This window comes from Festucalex cinctus, chromosome 6 (genome assembly GCF_051991245.1).
Source record: "Festucalex cinctus isolate MCC-2025b chromosome 6, RoL_Fcin_1.0, whole genome shotgun sequence".
Taxonomy (NCBI): domain Eukaryota; kingdom Metazoa; phylum Chordata; class Actinopteri; order Syngnathiformes; family Syngnathidae; genus Festucalex; species Festucalex cinctus.
In genome coordinates, this window is record NC_135416.1 from 5,188,320 (window position 1) to 5,205,487 (window position 17,168).

Here is a 17,168-nt window from a genome sequence, read left to right on the forward strand (position 1 = left end):
GAGTTGTAAAGTCATCGGGACAGGACAGGATGTGAGAATTGAGGCAGTGCTACTTGTGTTAGACACTGTACATGTGTTGAACAGTTTCCAAAATAGACTAACTGCAAACCCCCCCCCCCCCCCCCCCCCCCCTTAATCTTGTGATTTAATGTGCAATTCTCCAAGTTGTTTACAAGAAACACAAGCCCTAAACTAATCTGTATTACAATAAAAAGTATATTTATTTTACATGACAAAATACCGCGATTGGCTGGTCAACCATTTCAGGGTGTACCCCGCCTACTGCCCGAAGCTAGCTGGGATAGGCTCCAGCACCCCTGCGACCCTTGTGAGGAGCAAGAGGTTAAGAAAATGGATAAATAACAAAATAATAATGCAATATCAGTATTTCCAAACTGCATACTTTGATTTTGACATTTTAAATATATTTTTTGCGATGGTGGTTTGATTTCGATTAATTTTCCAGCCCTACTACGCACTGCTTCTTTTTATCCTGGTGAGCTCGACTGGTTGTCTACACTGGGTGGCAGCTGCCCCACTCTCGAAACACACCCCCTTTTACGTACTCGCAGGCACAGAGGGGGAAAAAAAAATCGACTCATAGACTGGAATTATGTTCCCACTAATCCACTAAAACAACCGTCCCATTCAAAGCTGCGTTACGGCTGTTCCCCCCCCCCCCTGTCAAGGAATCGTGTGTGTGTGTGTGTGTGTGTTGGAAAGACAGGATGTGGTAGGATACTGAGTGCTCACTCTGCAGACACTCTTCTCAGTACCATTTGGACTTCATGGCTGTGAGCGTGGAGGAATTGCTGACATTATGGACTGTTTTGGATTTCCAGGCAGGGTAGGTCCGCTCATCGTTTAAATCAAATGCTCGAACACATGGGGTTTTATTAGCCAGTAAACTGGAAGGCAACACTAGAATGTTCAGTGCCTTTGAATAGTGGAGTGTTGTTGGGATGAGCAGAGCATTATTTGGTCTGGAAACTAAACACAGCTTGTCTTGGAATTGCACAGCAGTACGAGGGCCAGGAAGAGTAGTGCCCCACCAGGTCCAGCAGATGACACTGTTTTTCTTTCCTTCTAATTTGGTTGACCTCTGACAGCTTTTTTATTTTTTTTCCTCAAAGGAAAGTGTAAATAAGAATAATTGGAACTGTCACCATCATAAAAACATTTTTGCGCTACTGACAATTGTTGACTGGCACACGAATATAAAAAGTCAACTACTGCCAAGAGTAAACAGGAAATACATAATAGTCCTATCTTTAAATTGCACCTCACATTTTAGTATTAGTAAGTGTAAAAATAAGTTAACTGCTGCGTAGTAGTAAAACACAAACATAAAAAAACTTTGCTGTGATTAAAAAAGGATCATTTGTTGACACTTGGTTGTTTTTAAGTGTCTGAAAAAAATACAACATAAAAAAAAATGGCAAACACAGTTGAATATTTCTGCTTGTGGAACTGATTAGCTGGACTTTTGTGAAAAGTTAGTCACATTAGGGTTGGAATCATTCCATCTCAGGAAGTTGAGTTTCGAGCAAGGGGTTGAAACACTAAAGATTTTTTGCAGTCAGCTAAAAAGTGACAAGTCTAGAGTCGGTCAATTAATTGATGACATCACTGATATATTATCAGCACAGGACAGTCATCCCAAACCATTTTTTTTATTATTATTATTTCACATCATGAGGAAGATGAGGTATCTAAAACACAATTTCCATTTAGTTGACTTCAAGCTTTAAATGGCAATACAGAGAAATAAAGTCCACCAGCTAATCAGTTCAACATTGACTTGAGAGTATACGGATAAGTTAATCGCTGTATATATACTACATTGTAAAACATAAAATGTCGTAAATAATAAAAACATTTTAGATACAGTATATACTTTTTGGTGGCACTGCTAATTTATTCTACGTTATCGCAAACACCAAAAATACCACATGCTATGATTCCAAAACATTTCAATCAAGATAATCTTACATACCATCTTATTGTTAAAAATAATGGCTTACACATGATTAGGTTTTTAAAATATGTACTGGAAATAAATTCCCAAACTTTCTCTCACAGCCCAAGCTAAACTTAGCTCCTCCCCAACCAAACAAATCTTGTCTCTCATTTGAGACTTCAACCTGTTTCCTTGACATCAATTCCTTGGCAGAGCCCCACGAAGCTCGCCTAGCAACAAGTGGCTGCACTAATTATTTTCCACATAAACCCCCCCACTGCTTATAATGCCATTTAAATTATGAGGCAGCAGATTTTTATGAGCATGTGTGGCCATGAGAGAAAGCGTGTTGGAAAGCGAGGCCAATTGCCACTGTGTGTGCACGCGTGACATTCTCAGCATGTCTCCTCCCAGCAGCTGCTTTCTGCTCTGCCGCCGCACACGATTGGCCGTGCACGATCGATGTATTATGTGGCCCGCTCACTGCATGATGTGAAGGTTTCATTTGGGAGATCAATGATGGAACGTGCCAGGTGCCGTTTGCCCCCCTCTGTCTTTTGTCTTATCCATTTATCACATGGCTGGGGTCAATCAAAAGGGAACGTGACAGGGTTTAATCCCCCTAGTTGGGGGCCACGGATGTTCATTTGTTGCAGCTGTTTAAAAAGTTACACTAAGTCCCAAAGGTGGGAGAAAGTCTGATACGGAATGTGCCAAGTCTCAAGTCTTAACCTTCAAGTTTCCAACTGTGGCAAAAATCAAGTCGCAAAATTTACTAATTTTTTTGGCCGTTAATCAAGTGGTAAGTCACAAAATGCAGTGAATATAACAAGTCTACACACCCCTGATCAAATGAGGCATTTTTTAAGCTAAATAAAACAAATCAAGTTAATTCAAATTGTTTTCACCATTAATGTGACCTATACCCTGCACAACTCAATTGAAAGAAAAAACAAATCTTTTAAGGAGGAGTAGAACAAATGATGTAGTTGCGCAAATGTGCACACCCTCATAACTGGGCATGTGACTTTTATTCAGAATGAAGTAATCGCATTCAGACTTTGTTAAATGGAAGTCAGCGCTCAACTGCCACCATTTCCGGGCTTCTAATTAACCCCAGATCGAGTTCAGATGTTCTAGGAGGCTTTTTATACGAACACGGGCTGGTATGGTATGGGGTTACATCCACTTAAGATATTTCACAGTACAACCTTGAGATACATCATACAAGTAACTCAATTTACGGGTTTTAGGTGATACGAGCTGCCGATCGCTTTTTTTTTTTTTTTGCTTTGATTTTCAAGCACATACTTGAGAAACAAGCTCTTTATGGTGGTAGTGAACTCAACACACTTTAAAAAAAAAAAATAAGTATCAGTTTGGCAAATAGTGAATAGATCTTCCACAAAGAAGCTTCAAGCTGTTGCACTTGAAGTTTGAACTAAACACAAAAGGAGATTTACACCTTGTGTATTTGATTTTAGAAAGCGGCCCTGTTTGGAGGTGATTACTTGTTGAGTCGAGTCTCACACATCACACATCAACTGTATTTTCACTTATTGAGCCAGCACTTCAATACCAAATCCATCCGTGTACGTTCCATATGCTGCAAACAAATTCTATTTGCTGTTTTAAGGTTACTGTTCCAGGTTTTTTTCCAGACCATTCTGCTTGAACTCCACATTTTTGGGACATTCCACTTTGAAGGTTCCACTGTATAAAATCAAATTCGTTTTCATTCATGCCTAGCATGTCTCCACGCCAATATTTCTCAAAAGCTCTTTGTAATGTAAATATCTTCATAAAAAAAATGTCAAAGTACTCAAGAGCCCCAAACTGTAAAATCTCCATTTGATCCACTTGTACTCACCCTTGTTAGCTTTTTGCGCATTTGCATCAATTTCCTGTATTTTACAGGCGTACACCCTCTTTTCTCGCTGCATTGCATAACTGAGAATGCATTAGCATTGGGCAGAGCTGCCAGCAAGCCCACTAATATGTCTGCGGGAAAATCACATTTGCACACCACAGGAAGGGGGAGAAGATTTGACATCAGGCCAGGAGATAAAACGGCCTTTCATGCCTTGCCCTCTCTCGTGTGGGTGTGCGTGCATGTGTGTGTGTGTTCAATAATTATGAGTGGCCGAGGGAGGGACTAAAATGGTGGCACACACATGCACACAGTAAATGGGCCAAATTGGCCATTCCGCAGAGGTTTGCGACCTTAAATGGCCAAAAACCACAGAGTGTGTATGTTGTTTACCGCTTGTACAACAGGCCAGTGTGTGTGCGCGTGTGCGTGTGTCAGACTCAGCACTTGAGCCCATCGCAGCCCATCAGCAGCACTAAGAAGTCACACCCGGCCGAGGCTGCCAAGCATGCTGGTAAGCTTGAATGAGACCTATTCAGGGTGCCAGGTTCTGAGTGTGTCTGAGTGAGAGTGTCTGGGTTTGAGCGCGTGCGTGTCTTTGTGACTGTCAGATCGCTAGTGTGTGTGTGTGTGTACAGTATATACGAGAGAGTGAAAGTGTGTAGTGGGAGAGAGTAGTGTGAGAATGAGAGTGCAAGTTTGTGAAACCGTAAGTGTGAGAGAATGAGAGAGCAAGAGAGAATATGAGGCTAAAGTGTGGGAGCTAGAAAGTGCAAGAGAAAGTGAGAGAGGGGGAAAACTTGTGAGAAAGAAGGTGAGAGAGAGAGAATGTAAGCAAGAGCATGTGAGCGAGAGAGGGGGAGAGAGATTTAGGGAGGGAGAGAGAGAGAGAGAGAGAGAGAGAGAGAATGTGGGAGAGTGCAAATGTGAGGGAGAGTATGTGAGGTGAATGTGTGAGAGCTCGAAAGAGAGAATGGTGAGAGAGAGAGAGAGTGAGTGAGTGAGCTAGAGAGAGAATGTGGGAGAGTGTGAATGTGAGGGAGAGTATGTGAGGTGAAGTGTGAGAGCTCGAAAGAGAGAGTGGCCTGAGAGAGACAGAGAGAGAAAGAGTGAGCTTGAGCTATAGAGAATGTGGGAGAGTGTGAATATGAGGGAGAGAATGTGAGGTGAACGTGAGAGCTCGAAAGAAGAGTGTGCGAGATAAATTGCAAGAGAGACAGAGTGAATGTGAGAGAGAATGTGAGTTTGCGACACTTAGAGATGTGGGAGAGGAAGAGAGAGACTGGGCGACAGTGTGAATGTGAGTGAGAGAATGTGTGAGAAAATTTTACAGAGCGATAATGTGTGAGAGAATGTGACAGAACCAGAGAAAGAATGTGTGTGTGTGTGCGTAGATGAGTGAGAGTTGTGCATTTCCACTGTACCTTCCTATTGGGCGACGTAGCGACCGTCATTAATAACACACAACTAACCTACCAAGTCACTTTCCTCCAACCTTTGTGGAGCCTCGTGACTCAATTCCTCAGATGAATCCATTAAAACGTGTCTGAAAATGTTTGAACATCACCTCTCACGCCAGCCGAGAAAGACTGAAGAAATAAATGGAAATGTCGACATAAATGTCACGGCGTGCCTGAGCCGCTTCCCGCTGTTGTTGATATACGACGGCAAACTCTTGAACAGCTTCCAAATGCGAGATTGTTTAGCCAATTGCTCAGTGCAAGGTCAAGTATGAACACACACTTCATGCTATGTACTGAAGGCACAAAATCGCGAACTTTTTCCTTCATTTTTTACATTCGAGGGTGTGACCGGACTTACTATTGTATTTGTCTGCCACTCGTCTAAATGCGAGTCATTTGTAAAGTCCCTTAAACATCCCCAGAGGCCCGTTGGCTGGAGACGCCCGGCGGAGGAGGAAGAGGAAGCCTCTTGTGTAAACACTGAAGTGCTTTCAATTAGTCCAATACATCCAAAATGGCTAAATAAGGAAAAAAAAAACTAGACTTCCTGTCTGCTGTAATTCATGTCCTTGCTCGTACAGGAGTATCATTGTCACTTTTAAACTCCATTTTTGACCACAAATGGCTAAACAAGAGCCAGGGAAAGGGAAAGAACCTTCACTTTCTGTTGCAATTTATATCTACGCTGGTACAGGTCTTCTGTTATTGTTTTTAGACTCCAGGTTTATTCTTTTTGGAGGAGGGTTGCAAAATTAGAAGCCATACACTTATTATTAATAGCTAACAGCTGGCAGAGGTGATGGCCAGTGTTTCAGCCCCGTGGTGCGTTTAAAGACCAAACGCCAGGAGCCAGTGGATAGTTTGGCCCCGGCGTGCCAACGTACCTGTCAACATTTTTGTTCCTGGCTTCCATGCCAGCGCTTCGAGGAGGCCCCACCGGGGACGTCTCTATCTCCTTCTGTTGAGGAACGACTGATCCCAGCTGTTGGCTCGCTCCCCCTGCCAAAAGACTCCCATTGTGTGGCTCGCGGTTGGCTTCCTGCCGGTTCATTTGCATGTTGAGCTCTGGGGGCGCACGCCATTGCACATACGGAATTCTCACCCGTCTTTTATGTTTCTGTCCCCACAGGCAAACAAGGACCCGTGCTTTCTGACCGGGGTGACCTTCCCCTCGGACTGTCCCGCCACCTCGGAGACGCTCGTCAAGCTGACGGTGTATGATGTAAAAGACAAGCGTCAGGAAGCCGTGAGTAGACTTTTATGTATGTTACTGGCTGGCAGCCCACTAGGGAATTATGAACAGTTCCAAATGCTAGTCAATGTTGGCACAAAATCTTGAGGTTTCTGCTAGAAAGCAAAACATGTCAAGAAAAGCCTGCTAGAACATCTGAAATGTACCTACAGTTAGTCAGAGGCACTTCAACTCATTCACTCCCAGCCATTTTCACTGAAGCAACCCCATTTGCTCCCGCTTGTTTTACTGGATTTTGACAGAATTTTGCAAGGCCCACAGAATATTGTTATATTGCTATAAAAACAACCAAAAGAAAGGTTAGGGTCTCTTCTTTCATCAGGAAAAAAAAGAACATTTGTTTCTGTTTCTGTTTTGCAGCAATTAGCGTTAGAATATAGCTAAGTATCATCATTATTCACGAACCTGTTGATAAACACTGGCAAAAAGAGCTTGTTGCAACATGGCCCTGGCTGATCTATTATACTCTGCTGCCACCTGTTGGCCGTTTTTGTAACAACTACCATTGCTTTAAGCAACCGCTTCAGGTCAGAAGCTGCATCAAAGTCTTCTGTATGCTCTTGCATAAAAAAACAAAACAGAAAAAACGTATAAATGCGTTTTTGGGAGTGAAGGTCAAAGTATTAAAAAACTTGTTTCTACGTTTTTGGGTTTGAGTGAGTTAAATGGTGGCAGATGTGCATTGATTTCTATTAATATGAGATTGAATGTGATTGGTTCGTTCAAACGCAACCACTTTGTCAATATTAAGTGGGTGTGCACACTTTTGCAACCACAATATCTCAGTTTATTTTTACGTCCCCTTTTTCAAAATGTTATAGGTCACTTTAATGGTGGGGAAAAAAAAGGTTTGAAATGATTTATTGTGGTCTTATTTTCTATATTACAAAAAACATCCATTTGAATATGGACATTATTTTAGGTTCCACTTCCTGTTTTGCAATGTGTGATTTAAGATGGTAGGACACTACCACTTCTTTCTTCAAAACAATCACTCTCCCATGGTGTTTTTTTTTTTTTTTTTTTTTCCCTCCTTACGTCCAATTTCATCATGTTGGAAAGCATCCGACAGATTCCGAGGTTTTCAAAAGGTCGTGTGTCATGACTTCCATAATTCATACGAGTCACTTTCAGACCTTTTGCCTTACGTTTTGAAAAGGATGCCCTCCCCCAAGAGGACATCAGCCGGGACACATCAGTGAGAATGTCAAAAAAGAACAACACAGGGAATCCTTAAAGGGACGGGGCCTCGTATTCGCACATTTTCAAACAGACGTTATGAGCCGGCTGCGCGTTCCCGGTATAAATGGAGCGTCTCCGTCGATCCCCAGGCGCCGCAATCTTAATTTACCATAAGTTAATATGAAACATTCATGAGCTTTATGGTGAGTAAGGACTCCATTAGAGGACCGAGGAGCGGAATGAATCACATTTAGGCCTCATGGAACACAGTTTGTACAGTTTTGTTGTTGTTTTTGTCGTTTGTAGATCGAAACAAAAGAATTTCGGCTTTTTGCCGTTGTGCACAAGTATTTTATTTAAAAAGCAGATGGGGCTATGCTTTCTCTGCCTCGTATGTACTGTATCATAATAAAAAAAAAAAAAAAATCTGTATGCCCATCGGAGCGAGTACTAGTGCTGGAGCGTGTCCTATTTTCATTACGAGATAAGCAAAACAATACACCCAACAGACTGTTAAAATATGGTCACGTCGAATAATGTGAGATGAGTTGTGCGAACTGTGATAAGTGCATGCCCATGTTATAGATTAAAAAGTTAGAAATACAAAACATTTTGGAGGGGTGGAACAAAGGGGGGGTGGGGGGTCAATTATTTTGATGTGACTGCAGGACTGAAAATTTCTCATTTATTATCTCTTTTATTGATTTTAATATTTGTTTTACATTTTTATGATTTGAAACTCACCAAGGTATCAAGCTCAATTTATGACTCAAAATAATTTACAATGTCGTCATGCCCTGGTTATATTTGTTTCCTCATGCTCAGACGTGATGTGACATGATGTGCTGTTAATGCCACATTTATGAATGATAGCACCCACCTTGCACAATAGAAATTAACTGAACCACATGAAATGTTCTGCAGTACTAACGTGTCAAAGCTCACAGTATGTACGCTCAAGCACGGGCATGCAACATAAAGATATGTTTAAAGCCAGTACATGTTTATGAATGAGAATGACCTATTTCTACTGTAAAAAAAAAAAAAAATGAAATAAAATATATATGCAGCTCTGTACTATAAAAATGAACAGAATACCGTACCTTGCATGTAACTATAATTTCTGAGATCTTGGAAGCAACTGCTCAATATCTGTTTTCATAGTTGAAACCCTTACTGATAAATTCATTCATATTGTAAAATAACAAGAAACGCATTGCATCATGCCCTCTCAAATTGAGCTGTAACGTATCGAATCGAAATGGAATCCCTATAAATAGAACTGAATCAAATCGTTCCCACTTTAAAATGAACCGTCCTTGAATCGTATCGCACCCCATGTTTTGAGATACAGTACATACATATCAAATTGTCCTTTACTGGAGAGAGGCACACCCCTACTTATAAATGATAACCACCATGCACGATCGAAATAATAACTCACTAATAATCTACAATGCAAAGCACGCTCGCCCAAGAAGGGCCAAACAATGTAGACATATTAATTATAAAGAATCTGAATCTGCGTAAAGAAACGTGAACTGATCGACTCAAAATAATCTACATTGTCAAATCCTATTCGGTCCCATCGTTGTCTTGTCTTTCTAATGCAGTTAAGTGACTGTTTTGTATTTGTGTGTGCCTGAGTAGCAGAAACCGTACTCCTCCTTTTGCTGAAGTTATCTTCATAACAAGAGCACAATAGTGTATTCTTAGGTGCCATTGAATATTCATGCGTTACAACACCCATGTGAGCTGTGCACCGTATCCAGCTTCTGTTGTTTCTCCACCTCCTTCCTGAGTGCACGTCTTATCCGCCGCTGCCAGTCCCCACCGGAGGCTCCACTACATTTAGCGGCAGGCTAAGTGACTCAACACGTGGACGACGTCGCTTCTTATTTCCTGCGCTCAGATTTCTCGCAGGTTAGTGCTGGGAGGTTGAACAATGATTCAAAACCTCAAAAAAAAAAAACTAAAAAAAAAAATTCTGAGTAGCTGTTACCAGCCGTCACAGATGATAAACGGAACGGAATTTCACTTATTGCGGGTATTTTTTGGAACCTAACCCCAACGGAAAACGAGGGAACCCTGTGTATACAGTATGTGTGTGTATACAGTATGTGTATATGTGTGTGTGTGTATATGTGTGTGTGTGTGTGTGTGTGTGTGTATATATATATATATATATATATATATGTATATATATATATATATATATATATATATATATATATATATATATATATATATATATGTATGTATATGTGTATATATATATATATATATTATATATATATATATATATATATATATATATATATATATATATATATATAATATATATATATATATATAATATATATATTTTAGGGGTGTGCATCCCTCCAAAAATACCGTTGAATAGCTCATTACATGGGGTTCAAATACGTTTCAGTGCGATTCTCTCACATCAGTCAAAACCAGTTTTCCAATTGGAATTGGTTTTCATTACATCCCTTGTCAACACTCTAGGCTTGCTCAAATAAACAAAGAAGTCGTAATAATATACAAAGTCAAAGCCCACAATACGTTTTTGCTCAGGCACTGTCTTAAAATCAAAATTGTTAATAATAACTGTCTCCTTGTGCAACAGAAATAAACACAAGGCAAGGTAAGCAATGTTTTTTAACTACTTCCTTGAAAGTACTGTAGAGATCCCGACACCTGGCTCTCGCACCGCTGGATAGATTTATTTTTTTTTGCCTTAGCCGTATTAGCCCTGTCATTTTAAAATAATCCCTATATTTCACGCCGTCGCTCACTGCTGCGCTTTAGAGTGCCATTTCTCTCTTGCCGCTGTCACTCTGTCAAGAGCATCATCCATGCAGAACGCGGTGCTTTCTATCAAGCTTTTGCTCTTTGCAGCTCGGGAGGGGCTGGAGCCCGCGCCGGCCTTTCAGGTGCGGCAAAAGCTCTCAGACTCGGGTTTGCGACAGGCGAAGACCTGCGTGATGAGCCCGGTTTGTAACTAAATAAAGGAAAGCCACTTGAAATAATTATCTTGTTCTCTTGTTAGATGTTGCGTGGCAACACAAGTGGCAAATGTACTGTCAATTTGTACTTGAGTTGAAATACAGACACTTGTGTAAAAGAACCAGGACAATGAGATGGGCAGATTCAGCTTGTGTACTTTAATAAAATGTAAGTTGTTTTTTTTTCTTTTCTTTTTTTTTTTTTTTGTAAAGTTTGAGCCTCTTTTTGGGTGACATGTTCACCATTTGCCTTTTTTTTTTTGTTTTGTCATTTGGATTGTGCATATGTCAAGTTTGAACCTGCAGGTCAAAGCAAAAAAAACAAAAAACAAAAAAAATGGCCTAAAAATATGACATTTCAAAGAAATTTGCGGTGACGATTTTTGACGATATTGGTAATAATTATTGAACGGTAGATTTGTGATTGGTGCTTAGCACTTTTATTACAGCACAATATATAAGCCACCTTCTTTTTCACAATTGAAATGTAAACAAATTGCAAATATAGCAACCATAATGGAATAAAATTGAAATAAAAAAAAAAACAGGTCAGGTTTTTATCCTGCAAGGTCTAATTGTAACATACGGCAACTGCTTAAAGCACTTTGATGCACACTTACTTAGCAGATACAAAGAAAACACACAAACCTTCAGAAGTCAGTGGCAAATTGCATGAGTCAAGAAAAGTCTTTTTTTTTTTTTTTTTCCTCCTGTGTGATTTAGCCGTCGTGTTGTAGAGGCAAAAAAAAAAAAAAAAAAATCAAATTCTTATCACCCAAAAAAATTACACCAGTAGCATCGTAGAAGGTATGATATGGAACATCTCTACTGCTTGTATATGTATAAAAACGTGTCACTTGTATTTCAAAGCACCACTGTACAGTAGAAATACGACTACCAGTATTTGAAATAAGCAAAAAAGCAAGCATCTTAAAAGGAATCTGATTGTTCCCTTCCAAAATGAGTCTTTACTTTGTTACTACAAAGTATTTTGCAACATTATGCTACAAAAGTAGTATTGTAGTAAAACTACTTGTACTTTCTTGAACAATGGAAATGAACAGAGCACAAAATATTCCACAAAGTAATAGTTTATCACCACTTGCTCATGCACATGCTCATGCATCTTAAAATGAATGATTATTTCTTCCCAAAAGTTATATAACAAAACTGTCTCTTGAACACAATAAAAAATAAACAGAACAGCTCAAAATAAGCAACAACGCGGTTCGTCACCTAAACTGGTGAAGCTCGACACGATTCAGCCTGTCGACTGGTGATACTCTCTTCTTGAAAGAAACAGCTGAATGTTGTCTTTTTTTTTTTTTTTTCCTTTTTTTTTTAAACTGATGACAACAGCCACTTTTCTACCAAGCTGTAGCGCTGGGTTCACTTTAGGTCGGGCCAACAACAGTTTTGTTATCAATATAGGTAGTTTTACAATTGGTATCAAACCCTCATCCGAGTTAAGCAGAGCGAGAGTGATTATTTGCATGTCACGTTTGGTGTTCATGAGAGGTTTGAAGCCTCACTAATGACATTTCCGCTCCTTGACGGTGCAAACCTATTAGCTAGCCGGCGGACTCATCCGGCAGGCGATATTAAGCTGTTTATCGCTTTGGATGGTTCTGGTGGCTTTCCCACCGTAAGCGAGATGACAACATCCTGTTGTTTTCATAAAGCTGTCTTGAAATGTCAAACAGAGTGAAAATCCACCTATTCACACCAAGCTATTTGTTTTTACCAGGCAGCTTTTGTGGAAAAGGATCGCATTGAATCTTACGGTATTATCACTTGTTAGTGAGATTTTCCTGTTGATGAGTAAGTTTAGCTTCAAATAAAAAACAATACATAATTCTGTAATGTCGGTGGAACAAATTCACTTGATTTTAAGTTATCACAATCATGCTTTACGGATTTCCCTGTTATACTTTGTTTGAATTAAGTTGTATATTCCTTTTTTCATTACTTGTTCCTCTTCTTTTTTTCTTTTTTAAGTCCATTTTCTGCAGTGCATTTCTGATACCGCTATGTGTGAAGCGACACATGCGCTGCCTTATGAGCAGACGTGGCCTGCATCTGTATAAGCTGACATTTATGGTGGAGTTCAAGGAGAAAGTGCCGCTCTGACACTAAATAACAGTCTGGGCTTGTTGAGTAAATAACATCTAGGACACATGCTACCTTCAGACCAGACATGGCAGCTGTAAAGCTGACATTAACGATGGCGTTCAAGGAGAAATTCTACACTTAAAACTTAATCTCGGCCTGTTAAGGAAATCCACGATATGAAAAATTTTTTCGAAGAATATTTCAAGAGGCCTTTTAGGCTTTGATACACATTTCCAAAGCAGAACTTTGAGTGTAAAACTAATAGATGCAAGTCTTCACATCTCACTGTGTGTGTGCGTGTGTTTGCGGGGCGGGGAGTAGCAGACATCTCAGCGAGTCCGTTTGATCAGTCGCCGACGCTACGGAGTTGCGGCTCCCAATTATAAACTGCTGAAGTATGGAAATAGCAACGTCAGTTAATCCTGGCCTGTCAATAACGCTGACGTGGAAAGGGCGGCGACTTGACACTTTTTGGCACCGGCGGCTCCTTGTTCTTGGATGAGTGTCAGTGGGGTGGGAGTCTTGTGTGTAAGGCCACGGGTGGAGGGGCTTAAGAACACATTAAAGTATTGTTTGAATTATTTTAACTGTATTTGAGCCTAGCATTTAAGTTTTAAAAAATGTCCTCTGTAGTGGACTCATCATAGCTTAAAAATAAAAACTTTAAAAAAAAAAAAAAAAAAATCTTTTGCAGTATTCCAATTACTTAACAAAGATTGGGGAATATCAAAATAAACATGATTGGACAATATTTTTGTTTTTCTGGTAGTGAGGAGGATATCATGTTTAACAAAGAATGTAAGACAATCACTTTTTTTTTCTTTTTTTTTTTTTATACTTTTTTTAATGCTTTCCATCTGAACTACAATGAAGATAATTTGAATCCCAAACCCTTTCATTCTCGAATTATTTAAGGACCGTTGCAGAGGTCCATTTTGGAGCACTTTGCATTGGGGGGGTGTCTGCTGTCAGGTGACTTCATGGATTCGCACATTCGTAGCCATCTGCAAGACATAGAAAGGATCATATGTGGCAATGTGAGCATTCCATTTTCTTGCTATGAATTGCAATAAATCAATCCCCTTTTATTGTATGGGGTGTGCTAGCTTGAATGATGTGCTGCCTGCCTGCCTGCCTGCATGTGCAAAAGCAACCAATCAGAGACAGAAGTTGTGACTTACTGGAGGTCAATCATTTGTCACACATGGACGCAGTGGTTTCTTGGAAATTAAATTGGAAGTACAAGATGGGGCCGGAGATGGCGCTGTTCACTAGCCAGGTTTACATGGTGACTTTATATCTTTCCGATTGAAGATCTGTGGTCACCCGTTTACCTGCGACGTGATCCATTCCAATCCGCCGTTTACATGTTCCGCTCCCTTAATCTGAATCAGCCTCGTGGCCTCCGTGAGATGTGCGGACATCATGATTTATCAAGAAGAGTTCATTTGTCATTTAGCACAGAAGTGATTTTTTTTTAAACACTTTTATTGAAGCAACATCAAGTTGCCAAGTCCCAAGTACTTTAAAACAAGTACTCCCCTCGCAGACGAGTTCTTGTAATGGGCAGAAACGATGACATCACGACATATTTACATCCAGACAGAGCGTGCGCATACCGGACGCAGCCACATTCCAGTTGAAATGTTTATATACGCTGGTCCGGATTGACAAAAGGGATACCCCGTCCCTGTGAATCCACCTGAAATTCAATTTGGATGCAGCCTTTTCATTCCAGTTGAGATGTATGTATCATTTAGTCTGGCCGTTTGGATTCATTCTAATCAGATTACATGGCTCCATGTAAACCCGGCTACTTTTAGCAAGAAAGGTTATGCTGTTTATTTATTTAAATAAATAAATAAATTGTCTAAATAAATAAATAAATAGACGATTGCAAAAATCTAAAGATTAATGAAACACATATACTGCTACTCACATGGAAAGGTAGTCTGTTTGCGGCAGATTTGGTCCGATTCACATGTTATGACTTGCTCGCTACATAGACCAGGGAAAGGCTCGTAACACCATCTGCATTCCTTAGCATCACCTGAGGAGTAGAGTTGGGGGGGGGCACAAGTATAAATTATTCTTGATTTCCTTTTGGCTTGTTATTATAGTGGTCACCAACGTGTGTCACCCTCTTCCATCAGTTCAGTCTTAATTCTTCATCCTGTCTAACACCCACTTGCCCTTGTGTCTTCCCCTCACTACCTTCATTAACCTTCTCTTGCTCTCTTTACCAGCACCTCCGTCCTCATCACCCATCTGCCGATATACTCACCATCTCTCTGTCCTGGATGTGTCCAAACCATCCACGTCAAAGTTATATTGAGACTTTATTCATATACAGTTCCAAACTTTTTATCATTATCATGACTTTATACACTTGTAATGAGTCTTGTGTTAAGAGTTTATATTCCATAGAAGGATACTTTTCCGACTATTTCCAAGAATGGATGGCTAATTTCTTTGATTGAGTGAAATATTTATTGGCAAAGAGAGCATTTTTAAATTGTAGCCTACTTTTTCTTATATTTGGTATGTTTTTTTTTTTTTATATATATAATACAATTTGTTGAAACATCCACTTGCATAACTCTGTATTAGGACTTCTACAAATATCCCCACCTCCCCCCCATACTTTGTGAAACTTGGTCACTCTTGATCAATATAAACTATATATGAAATCTTAAGATACAAGAGTTAAAATGAAGAGGGGGAAAAAAACAAGAAAATGACACTCACCAGCTGTGACCAGCATGGCGACGCATAAAGCCAAGAGCAACCACTTCATTGCGTTGTTTGTCACAGTTGTAGTAGTCGTCGATTTGTTGGTTCAGGTTTCTTCCACTCACTGATCACTTCATCAAAAAGTGCTCCTTTAAACAGTTGCTCTTATTTACTCACCATGTTTGCAAACTTGCCAGACTTATCCAAATATTTTTTTTGGGATGTGCCAAAATGGTGATTAGGCAAAGGATTGGCTCCAAACTACTGTGATGATTTTAATACAGTAAAACCTCCGCTGACGAACGCTTAAGCTCACGAACTTTTCGCCTCAAGAACATTAAATTCGCGAGCATATAGTCTCTGCTGACGAACTAGTTTTCGGCGGACGAACAGCGCCACGGTGGCAGCCACGAGAAGCTGACGCACGCTCACGGTGTCCCAGTTCGTCACCCCCTTTCTTTGAGTGCGGACGTGGTTTGTGTTTGATAGACATTTTGGACCATATTGAGTGTACTTTTGCTATTATGGGCCCGAAAAAGACCCCACCACAGGCTAGTGTTAAGCCTAATGCTGCGTTCTCACCAAAAGCGAGGGATGGCGATTCGATTTTGCAAGGACCACCGAATATTGTTGAAGGAAATAAATGTATATTTGTATCTGTTTCCGTTTTGCAGCAGTTAGCATTAGAATATAGCTAAGTTTCATCATTATTCGCAAATCTGTGCAAAACACTGGGGAAAAGAGCTTGTTGCAACATACCCTTGTTGATCTCTTATACTCTGCTCACACCTGCTGGCTGTTTTTTTTTTAATTGATTTTTTTTTGTAATTTATTATTTTATTTTTTTTGTAGTAACTACTATTGCTTTAAGCCACCTCTTCAGGTCAGACACTGCATCAAAGCCTTTTGTATGCTATAGCATAAGACAAAAACAAACCGTATAAATACGTTTTTTGGGACAATGGAAATACTAAAAATGTTTATTTTTTTTTTGGTTTTTTTATTTTTGGGAGTATATGAGTTAAAGGGCGGTCGTCAAGTAAAAATATTGCATTTGTGGAATATGAATTAAGCAGTAAAAATCCAGCCATTTTTATCTAACACACGATAAACGTTCCGCCAAAACAATCTGAACGTACATAGTTCATGTTCATGTAATTTGATCAATTAAGGTAAAAAACATTAAAAAAAAACAACTGAAAAAACACGAAAAAAAATTCTGTAACACGCAAAATAATTACTTTGAAAAACAGAAACTAAAAATAAATTTGTACAAAAAAACAAAGCCTAAAAATAAATGCTTATATAATATGCTAATAAGATGGGACTATTAAGAACTTTTCTCAAGCTTACGACAAACGCACATGGCAATCGTCTGCCCTCTTCGCAAATATGTACTTGTCATCCAACCAAATAATTATTAAGATTTACACTTCAAAAGATGAAGATGATACCGCATTGTGTGCTCTTGGTGGAGCAGGGTTGTTGACGAGTCTTTGGCACCATTGCCAGTGGGCGTACGTTGGGATTTTTTGGGGGGTTGCAATAAATAAGCTATACTTTTGACAAGTGTCATTCTCATTGC

At 39.7% G+C, this 17,168-nt stretch overlaps 1 protein-coding gene and 1 long non-coding RNA gene across 10 annotated transcripts in view; one reads left to right on the forward strand and one right to left on the reverse strand.

The window, feature by feature from the left end:
- The window catches only part of inpp4b (inositol polyphosphate-4-phosphatase type II B), a 156,963-nt gene that overhangs the window by 33,779 nt on the left and 106,016 nt on the right, over positions 1-17,168 (forward strand). For 8 of the 9 annotated variants that reach the window (XM_077525132.1, XM_077525139.1, XM_077525145.1 and 5 more), the window contains one exon: positions 6,423-6,539. In XM_077525132.1, coding sequence (XP_077381258.1) covers positions 6,423-6,539 — 117 coding nt within the window. Of the gene's footprint in view, positions 1-820; positions 848-6,422; positions 6,540-17,168 lie in introns of those variants that run through there. The other variant, XM_077525140.1, reaches the window with a different exon arrangement.
- On the reverse strand, positions 13,671-15,695 carry LOC144021114 (uncharacterized). The gene is made up of 3 exons (XR_013284051.1): positions 15,599-15,695; positions 14,790-14,900; positions 13,671-13,854 (listed from the first exon to the last, which is right to left on the reverse strand). It is a non-coding gene; the product is annotated as an uncharacterized LOC144021114 (long non-coding RNA).